This window comes from Crassostrea angulata, chromosome 5 (genome assembly GCF_025612915.1).
Source record: "Crassostrea angulata isolate pt1a10 chromosome 5, ASM2561291v2, whole genome shotgun sequence".
Lineage (NCBI taxonomy): Eukaryota > Metazoa > Mollusca > Bivalvia > Ostreida > Ostreidae > Magallana > Magallana angulata.
The window spans coordinates 8,245,602-8,272,922 of record NC_069115.1 but is presented as its reverse complement, the minus strand read 5'-3'; the positions used below and the strand labels follow the sequence as shown (position 1 = coordinate 8,272,922).

The window sequence follows — 27,321 nt, the reverse complement described above, 5'->3', positions numbered from 1 at the left end:
TAAACTTTTTGAAATAGGTCTAGGACATATATGGTATGAACAGGAGTATATACATTGTGCAACCTATTTTCCTTTAATTAAGCAAAGAATCATTGATCACTTTACTCAACATCTTGTAGAACAGATTAATTCCTCATCTCGATGTTATTTTTACAAGCGTATTATTGACCAGTTTTCATTACAATATTATTTAACAAAATCAATACCTTCTACATATAAGAAACAAATTCCAAGAATTAGATTGTCATCTCATAGACTTGCAATTGAAAGTGGACGACACACTAATGTACCAAAAGAAAGACACTTATGTAAATTTTGTTCAGATATTGAAGATGAATTCCATTTTGTTTTGAAATGTCAGCAGTATAGAGAAATCCGAGTAAAATATATTAAGAAATATTATTGGAAAAAACCTTCTGTATACAAATTTATACAATCATTCAGTGTTCAAAATTTTAAAGAACTGTGTAATTTGGGGAAGTATCTCAAACTAGCTTTCAATAATCATGATAATTAAGAAAAATTCTCTGGTTTTTTCGCCTGTTAGTAAAATTTTATTTTATATATATTGTTAATGTACTTTACATGTACATGTACATGTACCATACCATTATTTCAATATTGCTATTAATAATATGTAATAACCTATGCCATAAGATGTATGTCTTGTGCAAATAAAGAATGAATGAATGAATGATTACAAATTACTTGTACACGTATATTTAAAAATTACAAATTACTTGGACATGTATTTTAAAACATGGTTTATTTTTTTTATATTAGGATTGGATAAAGAAATAGTTGAAGAGTAGTTAATTAGAGTTTGGTTTTAATATTCCGTGTATATTTCAAAATAGGTAATGATAATTATGTATATGTATAATTTCCATTTTACATGTAAATGGACCTTTACATTTTGAAATATTATAAAAAATAATAATGTGAAACATTGTTATGTTTTGTGTTCCTGGATGGTTACCTGTTACATTTTATTATTGTTTCAATTATGGAGTACTACGTTTTCATCAAAAGATACAAGCACAGACTTATAGATATTACTGGCACTTGTTTTGTCATATATTGACGTTGTATATTTTAAACATAACAAATATTCATGATAAGACACCCTACAGTACTCGTTCATTTGGTATCCACCCGACCTTAAAGTTATCCTTAATCATATCAATAAAGGATCATACATTGATATTTGTAAACACTTGCGGATATCTAAGAGGAGAAAATTACATAGTGTATTGAATGTGGATGTTTATTTAGAACGTCAGTGATAACAACTGGGTCAGTCTATCAACATAATTGAACCTCGATCGTTGGAAAATTATCTAATTATGTCAGTTTTCGTTGATAACTTTTCTTGCAAACAACTTAATAGGCTGGGTCGTCAAAATGATTTCCATCAGATCAACCTTCAACATGCAGGTATGTTTTGTTACTCTAAAAGAAATATTAGATACAGGAAAAAATCTCTAGATTCTAGCTTTTAAGTATTTTTCGTTATCTCTATTCAAAACTGTTCATCTTAAATAGATCAATGCTGTCTATAAATGGCAACAATCATCCATCCCTCTTGCAAACATTGCTTTCAATAAAATGTTTACCATAAGTAAGTGACCGCAGAAGATTACTTAACATTGCCATTAAAAATTGCAGAATGATGCGGAGTTACCTTTCGTTACTTACTAAAAACTATTCATTCTTTAATACATAATAGCACCACTGTAGGGAAAGTGCTGATAAAAAATTTTGATTACCTCATATATCACTAGCTAAACTTTTAAGGAATATTTCAAATTTACTGTCAGAACGTAATAGGCAAAAATGGAATTTAAGGCTCGGTTAATCTGATTTAAACTTGGTCATCTTATTCTAACAGTGCTATTGCAATTCTTACAGCTTTCACGTATGTTTTTTTCGTTTTCATTCTCAAACACTTCTAACATGCGTTTACCGTGAGTTTAACAGTTAAGTTTTGATTCTTCATTTAAGTGAACTTTAGACATTGTCAAGAAAAGAATTTTATTGTTATTTATGAAAAGAATATCAACCAAACGTTTGCAATCAAATTCGACAATATATATGTACTTATCTCTATGCCTAAGAATTACATTAAATATATATTTGACCCCGTTTTGAAGGGTTAAGTACATGTCATCATGACAGCTAGACTTTTTGGAGTGAATTAAATTTGAAGCGTTTTATACTCAGCACTACAAATTATGTAAGAATATATTAAACATTTAAATCGGATTCATTTTATTCGTAAAACACGTCACAATGTAAAGGTCGGTTTCAGGGACATAGTGTACTATTGCGATTTTTTTTTACAATTAAAGGATGCTAACAAAAAAGGCCCTGACAAGCCAAAATATGCATTAACTTTTAACTTAATTTGTAAAGTTTTATTTTATTCAAACGTCTATTCCCAAATAAAGTGTCTGGGGTTTAGTTTTAAAATCCGCGGCAGTCTATAGTAGGTTTTTATGGTATTTTTGCATTGATTTTTCTTTAACGTACCATGATTGCTATACGTGTAGGCTGCTTTCACACAAGAATCTTTTTTAAAAGTTTTTTTTTTATTTTCTGAAAAAATAATCAAAATTGTTAATAGGAAAACCTCACAACAATAATGTATTGAAAGAATAGTATTAAAATTGATTTTATTCACCACACACACTCTTATTTTTTATACTATTATTTTAGTTCCTGTTAGCATGTCTCTATATATTCAATACTCATATATTTTATCTTAGTTTACAAAGGGTTGATATAGCGTAATCATACTATGCCGAAATAGAGTATGGCATTTTTCTACAAGTGCCGAGATCGGGTTTCGAACTCTCGGCCCTAAAATCATTACGCTCATTAGCCTAACGCGCTGCCGTTACGCCACAACATCCGATAATGTAAAAGGCGGTTTTTATATATTGGCAGAACGTAGATACATACGATTCAAACTAAGCAATTTAAATTATGAATCTTTCCAAAATGCCTCCTTTATTGACGTTTTATTTAAATTACTACACAAATAAATTTTTTAAACAAGTTGATTAAACATTTACATACCTGTTAACCTTTCAAAGCTGCTTTGTGGGAGAATCTCCCCGTTACCAACTTGGCTAAGGGGGAGATTTTGCGTAAACGGCATTTTTTCACGTGAAATGCAAATATATGTTAAAAAATACTGTTAGATACCTTATTTTTTCATTGTAATTAATGCATTTGTAATCATTTCAAATTTTATTATTTCTATGACTACCAGTGTGCAATTACAACTTGTGTTGCTCTACTTGTTCAGAAAACTATGATTTTGTTTGCATGGTACAAAACAAAAAGTCAGTAGTGCCACTTTTTATATTAAGTCATCTTATTGTTCAGTATTGAACCATCACTGCATGCTGACATCTAGGGTAAACACAGAATATTTTTTTGCGTATTTTGAAGTTGCAGTGAAACCCAGTTAAGAAAATACCAGTAAATAATATTCATTAAAATTATGAATTTATTTTTTGCCTTATATATAGGATAGATTTTTAATTTACAAAACAACATGTATATCTCCAGTATCATTTAAAAATGATCTATGTTGTAATATCTATAGTATCCCTGTAATTCATAGTACCGGTGTTATATAGTGCCTTTTCCCCCTAGCCATCTTTCCCCCCGGAAAAATGGCTATATAGCAGTTCTTCCCCCCGGAAAAATGGCTATATAGCAGTTTTGCCCCCACGGAAAGCTGACTATATAGTGGGCTTTCCCCCTTTTTATAGCCAGATTACCCCCACGGAAAACCTACTATATAGTGGATTTTCCCCCTTTTTTACTTTCCGGCCATGTTTATTGCGGACCATTCGTGACAATAATTTGCAATAACTGATATGATATTAATTTCTCACAAAAAAGGATAATTATGGCATTTATTAATACATAGAATAAAATACATGGTTTTTCAACCCCAAATATGAACTATGCGCCTTTATAACATGCATGTGTCATCATCGTTTATTTCACCTGTTCTCACCCCTTTTTGGAACACCTTTTACACGGATTTCGGAATACCTCGAATCTTTTTCATCTAATCGATGCTTATATACAGTTTTGACTTCGACGTTATGAACACGTGAGAACACATTTGAGTGAAAATACGCCGGTTTGGAAATTTAATTGTTCTAATGTATTACCATCAATGTATAAGCTTCTCCCAGGGAACTAACTGACCAATCTTGACTTAATTTTGTAGAGGAAGGGAATAAAAAGTGGAAACGTATTACTCCCTTCGTCCAAAAGGCTATCGATTTTAAATTAATACCGTTAGAATTGACGATCTTAAAAACAATTATATATTTCTTCTTCTAAATATCAAACGGGAGACATGATGCAATGGTATGATGAGAAACTGAAATGTTTTAGTTTTACTTTGATTGATGGGGTTCTAAGTTTAAGGGGTATTTTAATTATGTAATTAAAGCATGTGTAAAGTTAGTGTTTACCATTTCGTTTAAAGTTACGCATATTCATATTCTTAAGCACATTTCTACGAAACGCGAGATATTATGATGTAAACATTTAAAAAAACAATGAAATGTCTTCACAACCAGAACAATGTCGGTATCTTTGCTGGTTACTTTGGAAAATGTGAAATGGAGCCTGAACTAACTTTATGTTTATATTGTCACTCACTATTTGCTAATTTTTCCACTTTTAAGTTTGCAACGTGATTTATAAATATACAATTTTGAAAACGATGCTATATAAATCAAGATATACGATTCAATTACCTAAAAAAATTATACTATTTGTTTCATATTTTTGCAATAAAGATTTACTTGTGTACCATATCATTTCTTCGAACAATTAAACAAGGGGAAATTTAAAAAAATTCAAACAAAAACCAAAAAAAAAAAAAAAAAAAAAAAAAGACAACCAACACATATATTGTGATGAGCTGACTTTTAAAAAAAAATATAAGCTTGTTCTTCTAATCTATGGTGGCATATCTCTGCCCACTGTGTGCAAGTTATTTTTCTCTTAATTATGTTGACATGCAAGATAAATATGTTGACATGCAAGATAGTTATGTCAACATGCAAGATAACTATGTTGACATGCAAGAAAACTGCAATCAAAAAAGAGTTATAAAAAATCTCAAATATCGCCAACATGTGACATCCAAGATGCTAGATACGCTACCTATTGATGTCAACATGCAACTTATTTATGTTAACATGCAACTTCTTTATGTCGACATGCAACTTAGTTATGTTAACATGCAAGATAAATATGTTGACATGCAACATATCTATGTCAACATGCAACTTAGTTATGTTGACATGCAACTTATAAGTTGCATGTCAACATATTTATCTCGCATGTAAACATAACTAAGTTGCATGTTGACATATTCATCTCGCATGTCGACATAAATAAGTTGCATATCGACATAAATAAGTTGCATGTTGACATAAATAAGTTGCATGTCAGCATATTTATCTTGCATGTTAACATAAATAAGTTGCATGTCGACATAGAAAGATAACATCTAGCATCTTGGATGTCACAGACGGGCGATTTTTTGAGATTTTGTATAATTCATATCAGATTGCAATTTCTTGCATGTCAACATAGTTATGTTGCATGTTGACATAACTATCTTGCATGTCAACATATTTATCTTGCATGTCGACATATTTGATAGAAAAATAACTTGCACACAAGGGGCAGAGATATGCCACCATACTAATCAACTTACAAGTAAAAAAGTCGTATAAGCGCTTAGGTTGGTTATCTATTTTTGATTTTCGGTTTCTCCTTTTATGAATTGATTTATTTATCTAATTATTTATTATATCATTAGTCACCTTATGAATTGATTAAATGTTTTGAAGAATGATAAACTTTACCCGCGTACCTTTTTTAAAAAAATATGTTCGTAAATTAAAAAAAAAGCAGCAGAATTAATCGTAATTTTCAATCATTTTGATAAAGAAATATATGAGTGATTGTATATTTTTAAATGATGTTTTTACTTTTAAATGACCGTAAAAATATGTTCATGTGGTCATCTATAGTTTTTGCGATATGGGTCCCTAAAAAATACATATTCTTTATAATTGGATTTCAAACATCGGGCTCGAAAACAACAAAGGCTCCTACCCTGCATGGGGGCATTTTCGGTGTCATCTACTAGTGGTATACCACTATCACTGTGAAAATATGGTTAATTAGTCATCTCTAGAATTTGATATTCGGGTCCCCACTTATAGAACACTATTCAGTCATTATAATGGGGTTTTAAACATCGGGCCCTGAAACATCAAGGGCCCCTACCCTGAGAGCTGAAATTTTCAGAGTCATATGCATCTTCAAGTGGTAAACCACTGCCACTATAAAAATATGGTAATATGGTCATCTCTAGTTTATGAGACATTGGACCCTTATACATTTATGTTCATTCATATCTTAGATATGTACATGATTATATTGTCTTAATATGTCCACTCACTTACTGCACATTGCACATTTGTATATAATTTTATATGTATTATAATTTGTATTCCGATGAGTTGTAAAGCTAAAGGATAATAAATTGAATTGAATTGGACCCTAACGAATATGCACTGTAATTATTATAATAGGATTTTAAAAATCGGGCTCTGAAACATCGGAAACAAAATTTCTCTAAAACAGAGGTTTAGCCTGGATGAAATTTCAGACAAACAGTCTGATAAATTTATCAAGAAATTCTTAAAACATTCTCGTTTAATACAATTTCAGAACACAGAATTATGCATATAAGTGTATACCTAAATTAAGTTCTTTGTGTAATTCCATTACACACATGTTCAACTTTCAGCATTGTCTATAAAAATAATAAATCGGCAAAACGAAACTTAACCTGTACAGATGAATGCAGATATACATGTATGCAACCTGGGAGTGTAGAAACATTGATTTTAATCCTTACTGGATTTCCATAAATATTTTTTATAAAATCTGAACCAAACACGTGAGGGAGAAACCCTACTATGGGGGAAAAGCTACTATATAGTAGCTTTTCCCCCTGGGGGGAAAGGTTACTATATAGTAGGTTTTCCGGGGGGAAAAGCTACTATGGGGGAAAAACTGCTATACAACACCGGTACTATAAACTTCCAAAACTCTTGTGATATACTTTTTTTATCGGTAGCTTGTATAAACACTCAGTGTTCCAAACTCACTTTGATTTTTACCGACCGTGTTGGCCAGACAGAATTAGTCACGACTCACTGCACGTGGCTTGGGTGCTTTACCTGTGCACCTGTTCAGTGACACCACTGGCTGTGTATTGTTTTCTTTGGTTACAGAGTAAAATCAAGATGTTTTAAACTTTCAATAATTTTTTTATAAGGCCTATGCATAACTAAATACGTAACTGATTTAAGTCAAAACCGGAAATAATCGTAAAAAGTAAACTGGACTATAACATGTCATATACGGTGATCACGGTAGACAGTACTTAGATGGATTTTGATATATTAAAGCTACACAGCAGCTTTTTGAGCTCAAAATTAAAGAAAAACCTGCAGTGGTTGTTGAAATTTGCATGTAAAGATTCAGAAGTTTGGGGGGGGGGGTATGGGGAAGACAAATACGATTGCGGGAGAAATTTGTCTCCCGCGCGGGAGATCTTAGATTTTTAGGCCGTTTTGCGGGAGTCTCTCGCGTAATGCGGGAGGGTCAACAGGTATGCATTTAAAGAACATTGTATATAAAAATGCTTTTAATGACGCTTGATAAAAATGTACAAGAAAAAGTTCAATGAGATTTTCTCTGCCAAACAATTTTACTTTCTCGGTAAGGTCAATTATGAACAAAAAGGTTCGTTGATTTTTTTTAATTGTACAGCAATTTGTTAATTAAGATCAATTTCAATGATTAATGTGAAAGAACAAACGCTTCCTCTGCCGATGATTATTTGCTTTTATTCTCATGTACTATGTATCAAACCCAGATATAGTATATGCACATCACATCACTATTATATAAATAGCGACATAGAATACTGTAGACTATAAATATTGTTCTTTTAAAAAATGTCCTTGAACAAAAACTTCTCACATATAAAAATTCAAATTTCTAAAACTTTGTTTAATTTAAATGGTAGGAAAATGATGAATTAAGTTCCTTATTGGGGTGGTAAAATTTTTGCAATGGTCATGTTTGAAGTCAGCTAACGTTTATATATAAATATTAATCTACATTACATAAGTAAAATTTCATAATACCTTACAATTAACTCAATCAAACATACAGTCATTTTATGCATGTCTTTTACAATCTTATGCTATGCTATGATATAAAATTTTAAAGATACATGTATGATTTGAGGTTTATTGCACTGCTTTGAGATTTGTATGACTGCCTATGTAAAAATTACAATAATGGCTTGATGATATAGTATTCTATGATACGCTTTATTATTCTATGCTATGCCGTGCTATGATATTTGATTTAAGACGTCTTTGCATACAGCTGAGTTCCAAAATTTTCGAAATAAAATTAAAAACAAAAATGAAAGTTGACCAGTTATCTGCAATGTAAACAATTTGTTCTAAAATCATTAAAACCGAGTTATAATTTTATTCTATGCTATGCTATGGTTTGCTATTGTATGCTATGACGATTAAAAATCTAAAGGCATGTTAAGAGACTGTAAGCTATTGCATAAAAATCGATTGCTAAAGTATGAGATTTAAATGCTATGTTATGTTGTAATGTATGTCGTAAAAATATGTTTGACCTGACTGTGGCATTTCAGTTCAACTTGAATTCAAACGCATATCAAACATCGTATATCGAACACCTAATATGACTGGCATGAAAATATGTCACTTTTAATTATAAACTCACCTACTAGTAGTTTATAATAATGATGATTTTCTTTTGCTGAAAACAAACTATAACATTAACTCAAACAAAGAGTAGCTCGTTTTCTTTGTTGTAGTTTGGTTTTGATTCTCAAGAAAACTGAGTAACAAGCTGTAATAGGAAATTAAAACTAACTTTAATGAATTATCAAGCCTCTTTATGAAGATTTATCTGTTGAAATATTCACTAGAGTACCAAATTCAAGACGGCTAGTTATCCAAATTAAGCACAGTTTTGATAGCACGTTCCATTCATTGTATATGCAAGCTTTTAATTACTTTTTTTGGTAACCTTAATTTATATCCGGCCAGGACTACAATGTTGTACCTTTAATTTCTACAGACTGTAAAATAAGCCTTTTACATACAGATACGTTTAGTTATTGCCATCATACGGTTGCCATTTTAGGTGAATATTCAAAGCATTTTACTTTTCTTTTCCATAAATCCAATTAAAAAAATTTAAAAAACTCCACTGTAGGCTACTTTTTTGGATCTTTTCAATGTAAAGCTTGGGCATTTAGGTGCCAGCAATTAAAGGGGCATGGCCAAGATTTTGGTCAAATTTTATTTTCTATTTTTATTGATTACAATGCCTTAGTAAGGCATATCTAATGATCAACAAAAATTTAAGCATCAGTTTCAGAGTTAAAAGCAAAACAGAGCTCACAATTGTTTTGAATCAAGGCTCGTCCATATTTTTCTTTACTTTATTTCATGCATATAATACCATTATTTATACACCGGACTGACTAAAGTTTCTTCGGTTTTTCATGACCTTGACAATGAACACACGCAGGGTGCGACCAGTCGGCAGGAGATGCTTACTCCTCCTAGTCACCTGATCCCATTTCTTACTTTTTAGAGGTCCGTGTTACTCTGCTTTGAATTTGTATTTTGCAATATGAATTTTTGAGAGGTTAGCAGTTAGTTATAATTTTTTTATTGGTTAAATATACGATAAAAAGCTTGTTTAAGCACATTTTCTATCTATTGATTAGTTTTGGACATAATTAAACAGTTCCTAACAAGGAACTGTTAATTCTTAATCTCCCTTATAACACGGCAACTAACACTCAAATTTTATATGGCCATTAGAAATGTCTTACTAAAGCACTGTAAACATTATAAACAAAAAATATATGAACTGAAATTTATTTAGTTATTTTACAACGATTTACAAACAAGTTCGACAACTTAGCTCGACGGGGTTCATTGATGCGGAAAAAAGCGGGAGTACCCCGAAAAACCAACGTGTCCAAGTGGGCGACCGCCATACCCTGTCACATACAATCACTGCGATCACGGGGATCGAACGCAGGTCGCAGGGGTGAAAAGCGAGTGCATTGTCCACTGCGGTACTTCGACACTGTGTAACTCTACGCCCTCTTCACATAGTCAAAAGTACTTAATATTTAGATTGTTTAAATACACTTTCCCATTTTTTAAAAATGATTAATAGTGAGAAAAATACGAATTGTTAACATGTTTTTTGAAATTCGATTATGTACGTACATGTTACTATCATCGTAGCCACCATGCATAATCGTATAAGGTACCCAATTTACATTCGTTATACAAGAGGATACATTATGTACACTGAATACTAATACATTAAGTGGAGTGTAACACATCTAATCCAGTCATTACTGTAGAATTATCATTACTCGTGGGACACTAATGTTCTAAAGTGACTAACTTCGTGGGTAACCATTGTCAACTAATTTACTACACCCCCTTGAAAGTATATACCAGCCTTTTTTTAATACTAACGAAATAAGGTTCCCACTAAGCGGCACCGTTTTGACTACCCACGAAAATTGACACCACGAATATAAATGATCCCACAGTAGGTCAATTATGCCATGCAATCATATCATTGATCACAAAATTGACAGTTACATGTAAGGTAGGCACGTTTAAGTTATTTATGTGGCTACAAGCCATGTATACATTAAACCTAGAGTTTTGTTAACAATCACATTTGGACAAATATTAATTAAGTTGCGTTATTTATGACGAGTGTCAAAAGAATTCGTTGTATTCGTTCTTCGAATCTTTTTTTTTTGAAAAGGTAAAAAAAAAATAGATATTTAACAATAGAAGATAAAGTTAATTTTCTTTAATTGTGATTGTACACAAATAAACGTCCTTCATTTACAATAAAGAGTAGTTTTACATTGTTTATGCTAGCTTAAAGACATATATGAGAAACTAAAGTACCCTATTTGAGGGGCAATTAAAATACTCTCTGAAATCTTTCATATATATTATTGTTATACTTTCATGTTAAATACTGAAATCTGATTGGTTAAGACGCAGTTAATAATATTTACTATTACCCTCAGCGTTAGCAACGCACTTGGCAACGGGTAACATTAAAAAATGTTACATGCGCGAAAATTATGCGCGTACGGTTCGCTGTAGAATTCACGTTATTCCTATATAAAAGCAGTAAAATTTTCTTAAAAATTTTAAAAAAGACATTCAGTATAACAAAATAAATAGTGCCTGTTTGGGAGGATAACAGTTGAAATTGACACCCCTCGAAAACCATTGTCAACCTCCGCTTCGCGTCGGTTGACAATGGTTTTCTCGGGGTGTCAATTTCAACTGTTACCCTCCCAAACAGGCACTATTTATATAATAGTAAGTTAGGATATGTAAAACAAAAATTGTTTGTAAGGTTGCTTTATTATCTTATAAAAAAAGGTTCCAACATACATCATTTACAAGTCTGTAAAAATATATAAGTACCTCTCACAAGATTTTAAAATTATCTGAAGTCCATGTGGAATGTAAAATGATATAAGGTGTCCATTAGATGTGTTTGCTAGTGGTAAACTAGAAATTCATGTCTTTTAAGATGGTCAGATTTGTTTATTGTGATTTTATGTTTCATTATGGTAATTAAAACACCAATACTAAGATAGTGTTGTGTTGTAAAAATATGTGAATGCAGCAATAAAAGACAACAATTGTCTTGTAATAAACACAGTTCCTCGTTTATCGTCTCTTATCCAAAGAGGACAAATATCAAATGCTTTTGTAAAGCTTCATTTGACAAAAATGGTAGATTGCAAAAACTTTATGGTAATGGTTGGACCTTTACAACAGTTTTTGTTTATTGAAATATTTTTTGTTATATGACAATTAAAGAGATACTTTAATTCTGATTCTAAAACTAAATTCTAAACTAAAATTTTCTATTTTCACTTTACTTACATTGTTTCACGTTCGACGCAATATAATCAGAATAACTATAACAAAGCGTTTTCTTCATCTATTTCAAGAACATAACATTGAACAATGGGTTTCATAAAACATTGCACTGTGTCAGCCTGATGTTAGGGTGCTTACAAATTTGGTGGGCACAAAAAGCGGTAGAGGAAGTACCGCAGCTCCCAACAACAGAGCCAAATGTATCCCTTGGTCTCTCTGTTGTGGTTTTCTTTGATTCAGTGATAACTGTAAAAGGAATACTAATTATTGCATATATATATATATATATATATATATATATATATATATATATATATATATATATATATATATATATATATATATATATATATATATATTAGTTAGGATCTACAATGTTTGTCGATTTGTCGGAACGATTTTAAGGAATTGATGTACCTTCTCCACCAGCGTTGTAAAATAACTACTGATATATCAATTTCTTACCATAAATTGTTCGAATCAGATATAAAGTTGTAGATAAGAAATCATGATGACATTTTACATTTCGGCCATAGTCTTGTTCTAAAATCACCCTCACAATATTTTCCTTTATGCCCAGGAAACACTTCCAGTCGCCATTCTGACAGTCACCGCGGTAACTGCATTGTACATTCTATTAACAATTATCTAAATCAGTACAATTGATGGATATTGTTTCCCTGAACAGAATGTGTTGTACTTTGAAAAAAAAAGAAGGGAAAATATATGTTACCGATACATAAAGGTGGCCCGAAGGTTTCCGCAGGGCATACACATTTTCCATATTCTTACTAAATGAACACATTACGTTTTGCACTCGTTGTGGTCGGTTTCTCCGAAATCATTACACTCGCCTAAATTCAGTTAATCTGCGACGTAAAAACGTAATAAAATTTAAAATTGCCATTACCTCTCTCTCTCTCTCTCTCTCTCTCTCTCTCTCTCTCTCTCTCTCTCTCTCTCTCTCTCTCTCTCTCTCATACTTACCCAAACATCCATCACGCTTTTAGCAGTAGTATATGGAGGAGAAAAATCGTAAAAATCACTTTCACAATTAGCTGCGCAATTGTCTTTTTCGCCACAGTTGGTATCGTGATTACCGTAATCCTTCTCAGAAGTCATCGTTTAACAAATAAAATTGTATCTCCTCATGAAGGAGACAATCAAGAAAAACTGTCTCCCTAGCACACTTGTCGTCTTTTTGCGGTACATGAAGTACGGTATTATTCAACAACAACAACGACAAAAATACCATTTAGGCAGAAAAGTAAATGTGTTTTAAATTACTCACAAACATTTAGGGTTTGGCGAATTGAGATTTGGTCTTGTTACCCTTAATGTTAGCAAAAGAAAAATGGCAAAACATATTTAATTCATTCTGCTCAAAACTTCTCTTTAATGTATCTTTGATGCATTTGAGGATTTACAGTTTATATACTTTATTGAATAAAGACACCCTAATTTGTAATGCATATTAACGGAACATTTTTGCAACACCTGCACTTCTCAAAAGAGTAATAAGATGAATGTTTGCCTTATATTTCAATTTTAGTTTGCTACACAAGTAAGTCATGCAAATATTATCTTATAACTAGATCTTTGCAGTATCTGGGTTAGAGAGTGCATGAGGATCCTTATCTGGATACTTAGGGATTATCACGGTCCGGAAACTTTATCATTAGTTCAAAATACTTCATAGTTTAAAAATCATACTTAACTTGATATAAGATGCCTAGTAATTAAGAAAAATAGATAACTTGCTGATCCACGAAAGACTACTCTCAATTACCTCCATTAGTCTCATATACATGTACAATTTAGAGTTGTCGTTTCTGGTTAATAATTTGCACAATCATGTGCAACAACAAGCTTCCTTTTTTGGACTTCGCCTTCAAGCAAATAGTTTGATCATTTCGATTCCCGACGATCAGGAATCATCAATCCTTTAACCTTACCAAGTACTAACACAGTTCGTAAGTTAACTTTGTATAGTCTGTCCCAAGTTATTGCTTCCATCGCTTTTTCAGGATTTTTAATAAAATTACACATACCTGTGAAAGAAACACAGTTGAAATCGTTAAAAGGAATATATATCTAAGATATCTTCATTGAACAATTATCCCTTTCTACTCAGAAAAATTCACAGGAACGAAAACAGATTCCTTACGGAGATTTATAATGGGGAATGTTTACATCTTTTCTCCATTCGGAATACACTCGGAATACATTGGACAATTTTTTAACGTTATCATCCGGGCTTATTAATGGCTGTTGCAATGCAAAATCTCCGTAGACTTTCCATTTCGGGATGTGTATTGAAACCTGAAGCGGTAGAGGGGGCGTTTCAAAACATAATCTGGACGTTTTTTATATTAGTGGATGAACGTAGTTTGAGCACAAAGGTATTTACTATTACTGAAATATCAAGCAAAAAGTGGTGGAAGCAAAAACTCGGGACAGAGTATAGGAAGCATCACTGCCTCCAATCCAGCGGCCTCAAGATTGGGACGTGGACAGAGAAAACAACCGCAACCCCAGCCTGCTTTGTCCACCTCTAAGGCTCCTGTACAACCAGTGAAAATACCGGTGCCAGATGCCACCTGTCAATAAACAAACTAAAAAACCCCACAACTTCAAGTACTATAGAACTTGCGCACGCCACGTCACATTTAATGTTACTCGCTTGCAAAACGTAATAATCCTCTTGAAGTGTACAATTCAACGTCATTTTTTAAAACAATAAAAGTCTAATTTTCTAAACACGGTTATAGATGCAAAAAATTCAACCATAACTAATACAATAAAAAAAAGTGTTCAGTGCCTTCCAGAAAGTTCCAAGTCTCTATTACGTGCAGAGAGTGCTTCTAATTTACTGGCCAAAAGGTATAAAATACTTTAATTGATGAAATTGATAAACCACTTGCAAGTTGCAAACACACGTATTCTTCTACAAATTTCACTTTTTACGTACCTTCTTTCGGAGAAACGTAATTGAACATCTCCGAGTTTGTGCCGTACATATTCATTCAATTAAGGCAAGTCCCCAAACTTATATTAGCGTTTGTATTTATGAAACCTTTAATACTCAGAACATAAAAGAAAACAGAGCTCATCGGGTTACGACAAAAGGGTTGCTATACATTTTAATAATACATACAAATAGTGTACACTTTGAAGACGATACAATTAAAATAGGATTTTTTATAAAGTCACGCGGGCATGTTAAGGCTTCCCGATGGATTTTACAGCGATGTGTAGAAAGTCACTTGCCTGTACTTCATACGATATGACGTCATAATTAACTTTGACGTCACGATCTGCATTCCTGTCGATAGTTCCCAGGTAATGTATCTCAACGTTAAAAGTGAATTATATTTAACCACTATAAAACTGCATGTTTCCTTTACATAGATGCTGCCGTTAATGCTGGACGTACAGAATTCATTCATATTAAAAACCAGTATCAAATAATCGGCAGTTGTAAAGCTTCGTTATAAGTTAAAGACAATTTATAAACTAGTGGTTTGGAGACTCTCCCTGCTTCGTGTAAACAACTGAATGAAGAATTTTAATGCATGTAAAACCAGCTTGGCGCAGGTGAAAGATCAACATAATTTTAGAATATTTTACGTAAAATTGGTAGAGAATATAAGTACCAATGTGAATCGTGCTACGGAAACCTACGGATTAACCCCAATTTTTTGTAAATTGCTTTTGATTAGTAAAAATGTGCATTATTTTGATGATTTTCTGGAATGTTTCAACACTATCTTCGATAAACGAAATATCTATTTCTTTCCCGAGCAAGAACTTCAAAGTATATGACTTAACAAAGGATTTTTCTTAAAAATATGTTTGATTTAATGTCATTAATCACCTGCGCCGATGCGATTTAAAAAGATAACTTGCAATACTAGGATTCGCCCGTCACGTGATTACAAAGAACATATGACGTCACAAAATGCATCAAATATAATGTTTAACATCGGTGTCAATAAATGTAACATAGATTTTAAAAAATACTCCCGGTCAAAGTATTTTGGCGATGATTTAAATAATATCGTTTTCCAGCCGTATTTTAGCATCGGGACGCCTTAACATTGCTGCGCATATTTTATAGTCATTTGTCAAATTCAATCCCGCATCGCAGTCTCATCTTACCCCCGGGGATCATTTATTGAACATAATTAGATAAAAACTCCAAGAGTATGCTTCTACGTTTGTTTCAACTTTTCTTGACAAATGGTGTTTGAGAAGAAGATATTTAATTATTTTCTTTTTATGTCACATTGATGTGCATGCAGGGTATGGCCCTCTATTAAAAAAATTATTTTGATCCAAATATGGTCCGTGCTAAGTTTAATTAAAATTGACTCACTAGTTGTGCAAAAAATGAGGACGCCAAAAGTTTATGCTGAACAAATTTGAGCCTTCGGATGAAATGAAGCTTAAAATCGATATTTTTGAAAATTAAAAGGAGTACATGTAAATCCCCCAAATATTCGTGGTATACTTATTCTCATTCATTCATGATGTTACCTTAAATGTTAATAGCGTTTTGAAAGTTTACCTCTATATTTCATGCAGTTAAATTTGTGTAAATTATTCTATTTATTTAAGTTTCCTAGACGGAAATCTGTTCAACATGTGTACACTGTACCTGTGTGCCGTGACAGACAGCTCCCCTCCTGTAGTCCTTTTTTAAAACTTCTTTTTCCTTTAGTGGTCATGTATTTATCAAAATTGACTCTGGAGTCCGATAAAAACAATCGATATATGTTGTATCCCGTTTAGGACGCAATTATATATCAGATTTTAAAATTACTGGCTTTACTGTTCTATCAGAAAATTAAATTTTTGACAATGAAATTTTCAATAGTTTAAATCAAAAGATTTATTTACGCGCTGCACTCGCCAAAAAGGTTGCACCGTAAAAAAATATGATACGACAACACAACCCGAAAAACTTTGCTGTGATATTACATCTTGAATTTTAGCCTGATACAGTCATGTCCGGTACCAACATCGCATGCACAAAAGTTCCCCAAATATGTGGAGTTTGAAACTACTACAGACTTACTCGTTCGGTAGTCTAGAGTTCGATCCTTTTTCAGTTTTTTGGTCTTTAAAGCTTAAAGTTTGCGATGCTGGTGTCTGCGATGCAATATGCTAAAAAATTACTAAAGCTTGATAACAAATATTTCTGTTTTAAATTCACTGTAATATTGGCTTCTGTTGAATCGGATTTTGATGTTATACTCATGTGAAATAAAAGGTTATTTGAAATATCCTTTTAAGAGGCACATGATCACGGTTATGGTCAACTTTTATTTACCCGATTTTAATGTAAAAATGCACCAGTAAGGCTTTATTAATAGTAAACCAAAATTTGAGTGTCAGCTGCATGTCGGGATATCAGCGAGATACAGATCTCAGAATTCTTTGTTATGTAAACATACAATTGAGACCATCTCGGGTCAATATCAAAAGGAAAGCAAAATTCTGTTCATATATTATATCAAAGCAATAAGTACCTGTAGTACCGTAGTCGGGGCCCTGGTCTCACAACCTTACATAATATTGCATAATATATGATTCAAGCTTAGGGCACTCAATTTACTACATAACATGTACATATGGTTTCATATGTCGTAAAGTTAAAACAATTAAATCTTTATATTTAGAAAATCATTAAATTTGTTTAAATAGATGTACTGACAATTTATAGATCAGTTACTAAATTTCACGAAATTGTTAAAGATTACCACTGATCTGAGAGAAACATTAAAGAACAGGAGTTTGGGAAATGTTATATGGATTGTAAATAAATCTGCAACGAACGCCACTTTATAAAAACTATAAAAATGTATATTCTTAAAGATTAAGTAAATTTGTTTAGCGGATGTTTAGTATCTATTAGGTACTGGCACTGTACCAGTTATCGGCTAAAATTTTACGTTTTCTTTTCGTAATTCCTTATTTCTTGATATTTTTGGATAAAACTTGACATACTTTAAAAAGTGAACTTCTTATATTTATCAATCTGTTAGTTTATATCATTATTTAGAACCCAATACATCTTGTTTTGTGCTTTTAAGCACGCCCCGAATTTGCCGAGATTTTACGATTTACTGTACCAGTTATCGGCTTCGTGATGATAACATAGTAAAAATCCGTGTTCATGTTGATTTTATACTCTGCTAAATGTAGTTTGAATTATGCCCCTTTGCTAGGTCAGACTAAAGTGTTTGGGGTCATGAGACATTATAAACAATTCGTTTATTATCATATGGTAATACACCAAATCGTATACTATTCAATACATAATTGTGCAATCAGGCGTTCAATTGCGCTACAAATTTCTCGGAAATTCGTGAATTCCTTTTGTTTATACATGTTAAATGTATTGATTTTATATGTCAAATCAAAGAAGGGATATAATAATTAACGTATCACAAAGAGGTAATATTCTATTTTTAACTTATTACGTCACTTCCCCCACTGCTGAAAGTGCAAAGATGTAAAATCAGCGGTAAACAATGATCGTTTAAGCTCATGTAAAAAACATATTCAAGAAAGTTTTCAAGCAAACTTACTTTTCTTTATTCGAAAGAGACGACTGAATTAAAAAATCTTGGATTGTCACGTGCTATAAACCCGAACTCTCAGTTTAACCGATAACTGGTCTTAGCCGATAACTGGTACAGTACCAGTATGTAAATAATATTGATTTGATAGTAATTTTCCAAAAAAAACTATTTAACAAGGCGAGTTGTTCTCAAGTATTTATAAAGGTCAGCCAAAATTGTGAAGTTTTAAGCGAAATAAGAGATCAAATTTAATTGTCAAGTAAAATAAACAAAGCTTGCATAATGTTTTTGTTTACAGATATTGTACATGTATATACTGTTACAGCTAGCTTAAATGTTTTTTTTTATATTTTAAATTTTCAAGCGTAGTTTATACATTTATATATTAGCAGTTTTCAATGATGTAACTTCTAAATTGGTTTTGAAAAACGTATTTTCTATTTAGCAACATATGAAAACATTAACATGACACGAGTTATTGACTTTAGTGATAAAAAATGGAAATAATTAATGTCCGAAATTAGGCATTTGTCTAATGAATCGTAAATAAATTCTTTTGTCTATTCGTCCCATTAAATCGAAATTTAAATGAAATATTTTGACCCGGTTAAGCAGATTATTCCTTGTTTAAAAGACCAAATCTAGTGCACATGATTGACCTTGCGATCGATTGTGACGATCTATTAAGTCTCTAGGTATTTGGATGATCATCAAAATACACAGACCTGTGAAAAAAGTGGAATTGAAATCGATGAAAGGAAAAAAATCTAAGGTATCTTCTTTGGCATAATATCATTTTTCACTCGTAAAAATTCACAGGAACAAACTAGTTTCTTTTTCGTTTCTTGCTATAGATATAATGACCATTCTCTAAGCCTAATTAATTTAGGAAACCCCTTGTTCAATCCGCTTTTTCCTATAGTTCTATTATGTACTATAGGTGCTAAGGTTAGACAGCTGCTTTATTGCAAGACAACTGAAAGAGGAGGAAATTCCAGCATTTATTTTAAGAACAATAACAAAGTTGCGCAACACAAATAAATGATCGTCGCTATGGTGTATTTATTGATACGCAATTGAAATATAACGCTACTATACATTGCACCAACTTTCAGTATGGACTAATCTGACACAGAGCACATATCGGTAAGGTTTTTTTTCTATAGAGTTGTTTCTTGTTTTCTGGCAAATACAAATCTAATGATGGAGATCTCTCTCTCTCTCTCTCTCTCTCTCTCTCTCTCTCTCATGTGGGATAGTCATCTAACACTTATGAGTCGCACCCTAGTACAAAGAGATAGATTAACCTAATTGTATTCAATTTTAGGAAACTTTAGAAAAAAAGAACTTTAAATTAAATGATGCAATGATTTACACATCAGTTTTATTTTTAATAAGTGTCCGGCGCCCATTTTATAAGATAAAACACAAGACGTCAGACGTGGTTTTGTTTTCTACTTTGGCTTCGTCACTAGCTTCAACATCGGTAAATCAACACATAATGATATAGATAAAACGTTATTGTTATAATTCAATATATCTATTATGCACTGATCGATGCTAATAATAGACGTTGGACTTGGAATTACTCATTCCCTGTTAATCAATGTTAGTTACAGATAAAAGCGGTATGTGTTTTAAAAAAAAGATGTAGAAAAAAAATAAGAATTTATTGATCTTTGTTTTTGTTTAATTGGGTTGGCGGCATTGCAAAGTAAAATTATTAACCTGCTGATGAAAAGTTTCTTTTTAAAGATAAATGAAATTGTCACAGATAGTTTAGCGTATAAAAATGCTTTTTAAAAATAAATAACTTCAAGCGGTTTGTTTTAGTAGAATTTGCATATACTTAATTTTTGTTTTCAATTGAACTTAATTTAATCATTAAGAAAAACATGCATGTTAATAGAATATATATGTATATGATTTGTACCTTTAAAAAATACGGTATGCATGCATTTTGCTTGCTTAAGCATCATAATTATGTCAATATATTAGGGTTTTTGTACATAGTGAGATGACGCGAAATCAGGTGTGACGAGTTAAAATTCGTTTAAAGGTAAACATCACACTGGCAAAATTGCAGGCCATTGAACAATAAATTACATATTACGACTTTAAACCTTTGTATCGTACATGATTTTTACATACAATACCTTGACACACTTAGATATCGATTAGTTTAGTCATCTTGTTAGAACCAATGACATTTTTTTTCTTTTATTCGACAAAACATACGTATTAAAGAATTAGAGTATTTCTTATTCTGAAAAAACCCCATTTACTTTATTTCATCAGGGATGGATCAAATATCAATGGAAGGATTAGAAAAAGAACTACAAAAGCTTTTCGCCGGCGGCACCTCTGATGATTACGTAAAATGTGCCGCAAAGAAATTAACTGACTTAACAGGAACTGACGTCGCAGACGTTTTCCAGAAGCTAGCATATGGAGTTGATATACTGTCTAAATTGACTGGATGCTCTACAGTACCCGTATTATCGTTTACACTTTCCTTGTCAGCTCTATCTTCGATGTTCAAGAAAATAGGATCAAATCTAAAATCTGCTGATGCCCCTGTAGAAGAGGATAGTATATTTGTAGCATTAGAACGCTATGAAGACTCAGAGTTAAAAGCAGAAGCAGCTGGTTTGGTTGATTTGCTTTTCATCAAAAATGCATATTTTGGTGAGATCAACGAACAAGCTCACGAAAGTGTTGTTAACAGATTAGAAGACAAATTTCCAACCGACGACATTGTGAAGTTCATGGGCAAACTGAAAGTAAAAACGCACGAGCTACTGACGACGTCCGACCCACAGTCTGCCCGCCGGGCATCGGTCTATATCAATCTGTATTTTCGTTTGGCAAATCTCCGTACGATAGTGTTGTGGCAAGTTTTCTGCATTAAACAGCGAAGCAACTATGATCAACAAAGTACTCGAGGGGTTCTCGCCATGATAAATGAAGGTCAAAAATCAGACATGGAAGTTATGAGATATGTAACGGAAACAAGTTTCCAAAAAGCAGTGTTTCATACAATATTCCAACCGACAGAAAACGAAAATTTTATGAATTTTATTTGCATTCATAGAATACGAATTCCAAGCTTAGGGCATGATAAAAAGTTCTGTCGTCGGAAACATTTCATTCGCTCTTCAAAATTGCCGGACTACAGATTTGAAATGATGTCACCTAAAACGGATTTTATTGGTGGAAGCCAAAACTCGTCTTTTGCTTGTAAATTTTATTTGGAACCGGTGCGAAATCGGAAGTTGGACGGTATATTTTACATGAGATCAGTGAAGTGGTCAGACTCCTACGTTTCTATGGACAAAGATGGAAAGTGTGTTTCTGTTTCAGACAAACCGGGAACAGAAGGACAATGGAAGGTCGTCCGTTTGGGCAATGAAAGGCTCCTGCCGCAGTTCTTATTTTCCTCCATTAAATGGCCCTGTAAATTTCTGTTCTTGAAATCGTGTTGGAGAACCTTTTCTATAGAGGGCACGGAAAATTTGAAAGCATCAAAGGAAAACTGTTTGTGGGAAATTCTTGACGTATAGACAGCTCAAGATTTTTAAAATCATAAATATATTATTTGGCATTAATTATTATCGTTCATCGTTTTCAAAGATAAGAATATCTGCAAATGGAAAGGATACCAAGGATTATACTGATATAAATGTATTTGTTCTGTGTTCTAGGAGTTTCGTAGAGATTTTTAAGACCTACATAGTATGCACCTATATAATGTAACTACTTAAAACATGTTATTAGCTATATGATTTAAAATGCAATTTTAGATGTAAAATTTATATTGAATCTTTTTGATATAGCTAATGAGTAAAGCTTGATAATCGTTTGTTATTTGCATTTTTGTCTAAAACTTCATAATTAATTTTTATGTCTCAAAACTCACTTTCCTGGGATACTTTGCTTACATTGTTATAATCTATATGTGTGAGAAAAAACTGTATAGTTAGGCGTGGTAATATAACTAAAGCTTTTAGTGGCGTCAAACATGATAGCATAGAAGTAAATTCTTATTGTAAATGTTGTCTAGATGTGTTAAAATGATTCAACATGAGTTAATTTAATGCTTTGATTGCGTTAATAGAATCATTTTCTTATATTTCTGATTCAGACTTGATTAAAACATGTTATAAGAATTACACACTTTATCTCCCTCACAAGTAGTTTGGTTGTGTTAAGAATTGTCATGAAATCTAACACTTATTAAACGTACTAGTAATTCACAACGCCAACGGTTGTTGCTGCATAATTGTTTGAATTTTATCTTCTGGTACATTAGCTTAATGATACAGAATTAAAAACATTTTAAACACAATTTGTTTATTTTTATATCCAAGCAAAAATATATACCACCTATTAACGATATAAGCTTTATAGAGATAAACAATACCACGTCATTGTGTTTAAAAAATCGGAATACATTATGTGATAGGTTGCGAGAAATAGTTTCTAAAACAAAATTTATTTCTATGTTAATGAAATGAATGCACACACGAGAGTCATGGATGACTTAGTTTAGTTGGACTACACTTCCAATCAAACCCTTGAAAAGTTGGTTCTTTTTTATTTCGTTCCTTTTGTGTCCTTTATTTTTTTTAAACGTTGTCTTTTTTTGTATTTTGAAGACGAAGGACTGATTATCCTATTCGTTTTATCGCACCGATTTAATAAATATCTCTACATATAAAACTGACTACTTTCATTTGGATTTCATTTAATCATGTACAGTATACAATTAAAGTATACCATTCAGGGAGTCAGCAAGATTCCAGTTCGATTCCAGTTCCCCGAGAGCAAGTCTATTTCCCGAGGCGTCTAAGTAAATATAATTAAATTGCACGCGCGATATACTGTGACGTTGGCAAGTTATGCCATGCGAAAAAGATGAATTCGTATAGCCTATCAAAAAGGACGTTGCAACTAGAATTTAATGATATGGTTATGAATATTCATTATTTTATTCGGAATATTTCGGAAATTTTCCTTTGCTTAAAAGAAATTGCTAAGTTTTCCGAATAGGGGTGTATCAGTTCATCAAATTGACGCACCTTTTTGAAGGGAGTCAGTAAGTTTACGGCAATTCTCAGGGAATCAGCGAAATATATATCGAATTACTCTCACATAGTGAAAAGTAATTAGAGGTATGATAATACATGTCATCAGTAATTAAAAAAAATAGCTGCGATTTATCATAAAAGTCATACACCGCATAACACTTCAATTGTACGTGTAGCAACATGTTTTAAATAAACTTTCATAAAAAACGAAGATATTAGGTATGTATCTAATGCAGTTGAACTTATAGCATAGATGAAAACTTGATGGTTGTCGAATCACAATAATGACAATCATTTTAAGTAAGAATTTAAAACTATATTTCCCTATTCACTTTACATGTAGTTATATTGTTTATTCTACGCAATTTTAAAGCATAACTAAGCAAAATATAATCTTACGATAACAGTAATATTTCCTGTTGAAAAAAAAAATCAGATAGCAAACAGCTGAAATGAGGACATAAAGACAATTCTTGTCAGGGAAACCACCTAAGGAAATGTTCAGTTACCATCCTAGGTTTATTGCCTACTTTAACTGATTATTTTAAGATGTAGGTTTTGCTCTCTTATCAGCTCAATGACTAACTACTGAATATAGATATTAATAGTTAATCAAAAAGAAACTGAATATATCACGTGTAGAGCATTTTTGCAATGGGGATATTAAAAAAATATTAATTCAGTTTTTATAATGTTGCCCTCAACGGCAAATACAAAGATTACAATTCTTTTTTTTTTTTTTTTTCATTTTCACTATGTTTAAAGACAGAGGTCAGTCGTAATCAACAATTTTTCTCACACTTTGTACATGTAGCTGTGCAGACTTTGATAAGTACAAAACCTTGACACCATTTAATTTTGTTATGTGTTCCCATTGCAACTGATTCTACAGACTGAACAAAAATGTTGCATTCAGGGAAACACAATTAAACACTTTTAAAAGGAATCATAACATACAAACTGTCGACCATCTTAAAAATCCAAAAAACGAAGTACAAATACAAAGCAGAGCAACACGGACCTTTAAAAAGATAGAGGTAGGATCAGGTGCCTAGGAGGAGTGAGCATCATCTGCTGACCGGTCACACCTGCCGTGTACTCTTTGTTGTAATTGCGAAAAACGGAAAAGTCCGTAGACAATAAGGTGATTATTTTTGGTCTAACGATTAGTATGAAAAACGTCAGTCAGCTTGCGACCCTATGGTGGCATATCTCTGCCCCTTGTGTGCAAGTTATTTTTCTATCAAATATGTCGACATGCAAGATAAATATGTTGACATGCAAGATAATTATATCAACATGCAACATAATTATGTTGACATGCAAGAAAATTGCAATCAGATAAGAATTATACAAAATCTAAAAAAATCTCAAATATCGCCCACCTGTGACATCCAAGATGCTAGATGCTACCTTTTTATGTCGATATGCAACTTATTTATATTAACATGCAAGATAGATATGCTGACATGCAACTTATTTATGTCAACATGCAACTTATTTATGTCGACATGCAACTTATTTATGTCAACATGCAACTTACTTATGTTGACATGCGAGATGAATATGTTGACATGCATAAATATGTTCACATGCAACTTTTAAGTTTTATGTCAACATAACTAAGTTGCATGTCGACATATTTATGTTGCATGTCAACATAATTATCTTGCATGTTAACATAACTAAGTTACATGTCGATTTAAATAAGTTACATGTCGACATAAAAAATTGCAAGGTGCAAAAATGCCACCTTCGCACTGGCATAATTTCAATAAGTTGACGATTACACATCAAAACAAGATGTTACTGATGCTAGCTTTAAACAAGGATTGTATGCAGAATGCTACCGTCATGACGGAGCTTATTGATTTACAAACATAACAAGTTTCAACTTTGATTTTTTTTTATCAGACAGTAGGCCAATGGCCAATACAAAGAGGGGCTCGATGCGTAAGCAAATTATGGTTATGCTATACATGTAGCTACGGTGCATGCCAGCGGACATTGACTGAACAACCGTTTGCTATGATGGACAATGTAAATGGATATAGGTTACATCTATGTGCAATGGTTAAATCTATCGGTCTAAATATATAGTTGTCCGTAATTAATTTTGTATTAATTGTTTTGACTGAAATGATACTGAATGGAGATGAATAAGGTGGTAGGATGATGACCAACCTATATTTAGAGCTAAGCTTATGATTATTATTACATGTATCATATGTGTCAGCATTATCATAAAACTAAAATTTCACGGTACACCATTATGATTATCATAGTTACTTATTTCAGTATCATATTATACGGTCTGGGTTGCGTTCAAGATCGTAGCGTCTAGGTAGGGCACTACGTAGTGGCTACGTTGTTGAACGGTGAGCTAGTCAAGCCACTAGGTAGATATTCGTAGCCTAAACATTTAATGCTAAGCATCGAATTCAAGATGGCTACCTTAGTTACCACTTTGTAACAAACACGAAATCTATTTATTTAGTGATATTTTATTCATCCTTTAAGTTATATTGAATCTTAACATGTATATTTTCTCTTGAAATTTACAAATTAGGCTTCAAATTAAATCGAATCAACAAATTAATCTAAGGCTTCTAGACTGTCTGTATTACCGGCGGAGTTGTTGTTCTTGATATCCATGGCATCTATTTAAAGCAACTTGGTACAACTATTTTTACCACTGCCTTTCCTTCAGGGAAGGATAAGATATATACAGCATTGCTGCACTACCAAGATTCGGAGCTTAATGCAGTAGCGGAAGGTCTGAAATATTTGCTTTTCACTACTCGTGCCTATTTGAAGGAGATTAGCGAACAAACCCACGAAACAATTGTACTTAGCTTGGAAGACAAGTTTCCCACCAGTTAAACTCTGATGTTCTTAGGAAAATTAAAAGCTAAGACGTATGAACTACTAACGCAGCCGGATATACCGTCTGCTGAACGAGCAACTTCTGCGCACTTTTGTGGCAAGTTTACTGCATCAAGCTGCGAAGTGGCTATGATCAACCAAGAACCTAAGGAGTTCTTGCAATAATAAATGAAAACTATAAGTCAGATTTTGAAGTTTTTACATATGTCACGGAAACAAGTTTCCAAAAAATTGTGTTTCTCACAATATTTCATCCAACAGAAAACGAAATTTTTTTAAAATTATCTTCGTCTTCACAAAATCAGAATTCCAAGTTTTAGTCAAGATAAATTAAAATTTCTTCATCGAACATACAACATTGGCTAGATAAAATGGCCGGGATGGAGATTGGAAATGTCATCAATATACCAATGCCCTTTACGTTCAACTAACACTACGCCATCTGATGGCTGCGAATGTAAGTTTGAATCGGTGAAACACAGAGTTGGACAACATATTTTACATAAAGTCAAAGAAATGGCAGGATTATAACGTTTACTTGAGCAATAGCGGGATATGCTGGTCTATGCAAGGACCTGAAGGACAATGGAAGTTCGTGAAGTTGGAGGATGA

At 32.4% G+C, this 27,321-nt stretch overlaps 1 protein-coding gene and 1 pseudogene across 2 annotated transcripts; one reads left to right on the top strand and one right to left on the bottom strand.

Annotated features, from left to right (window-relative positions):
- The window catches only part of LOC128183754 (uncharacterized), a 31,617-nt pseudogene extending 18,352 nt beyond the window's left edge, over nucleotides 1-13,265 (bottom strand).
- A 6,128-nt stretch (nucleotides 13,266-19,393) lies between these two features.
- LOC128185771 (uncharacterized) lies at nucleotides 19,394-22,594 on the top strand. Of its 2 annotated transcripts, none has more exons than XM_052855433.1 (2): nucleotides 19,394-19,505; nucleotides 21,032-22,594. In XM_052855433.1, exon 2 carries the CDS (start codon nucleotides 21,034-21,036, stop codon nucleotides 22,294-22,296), a length of 1,263 nt encoding a protein of 420 aa, XP_052711393.1. In that variant the 5' UTR covers nucleotides 19,394-19,505; nucleotides 21,032-21,033; the 3' UTR covers nucleotides 22,297-22,594. The 2 variants fall into 2 exon arrangements, with proteins under 2 accessions (XP_052711393.1, XP_052711392.1); XM_052855432.1 differs by lacking the exon at nucleotides 19,394-19,505 and adding an exon at nucleotides 19,766-19,879.
- The last annotated feature ends 4,727 nt before the right edge of the window (nucleotides 22,595-27,321 follow it).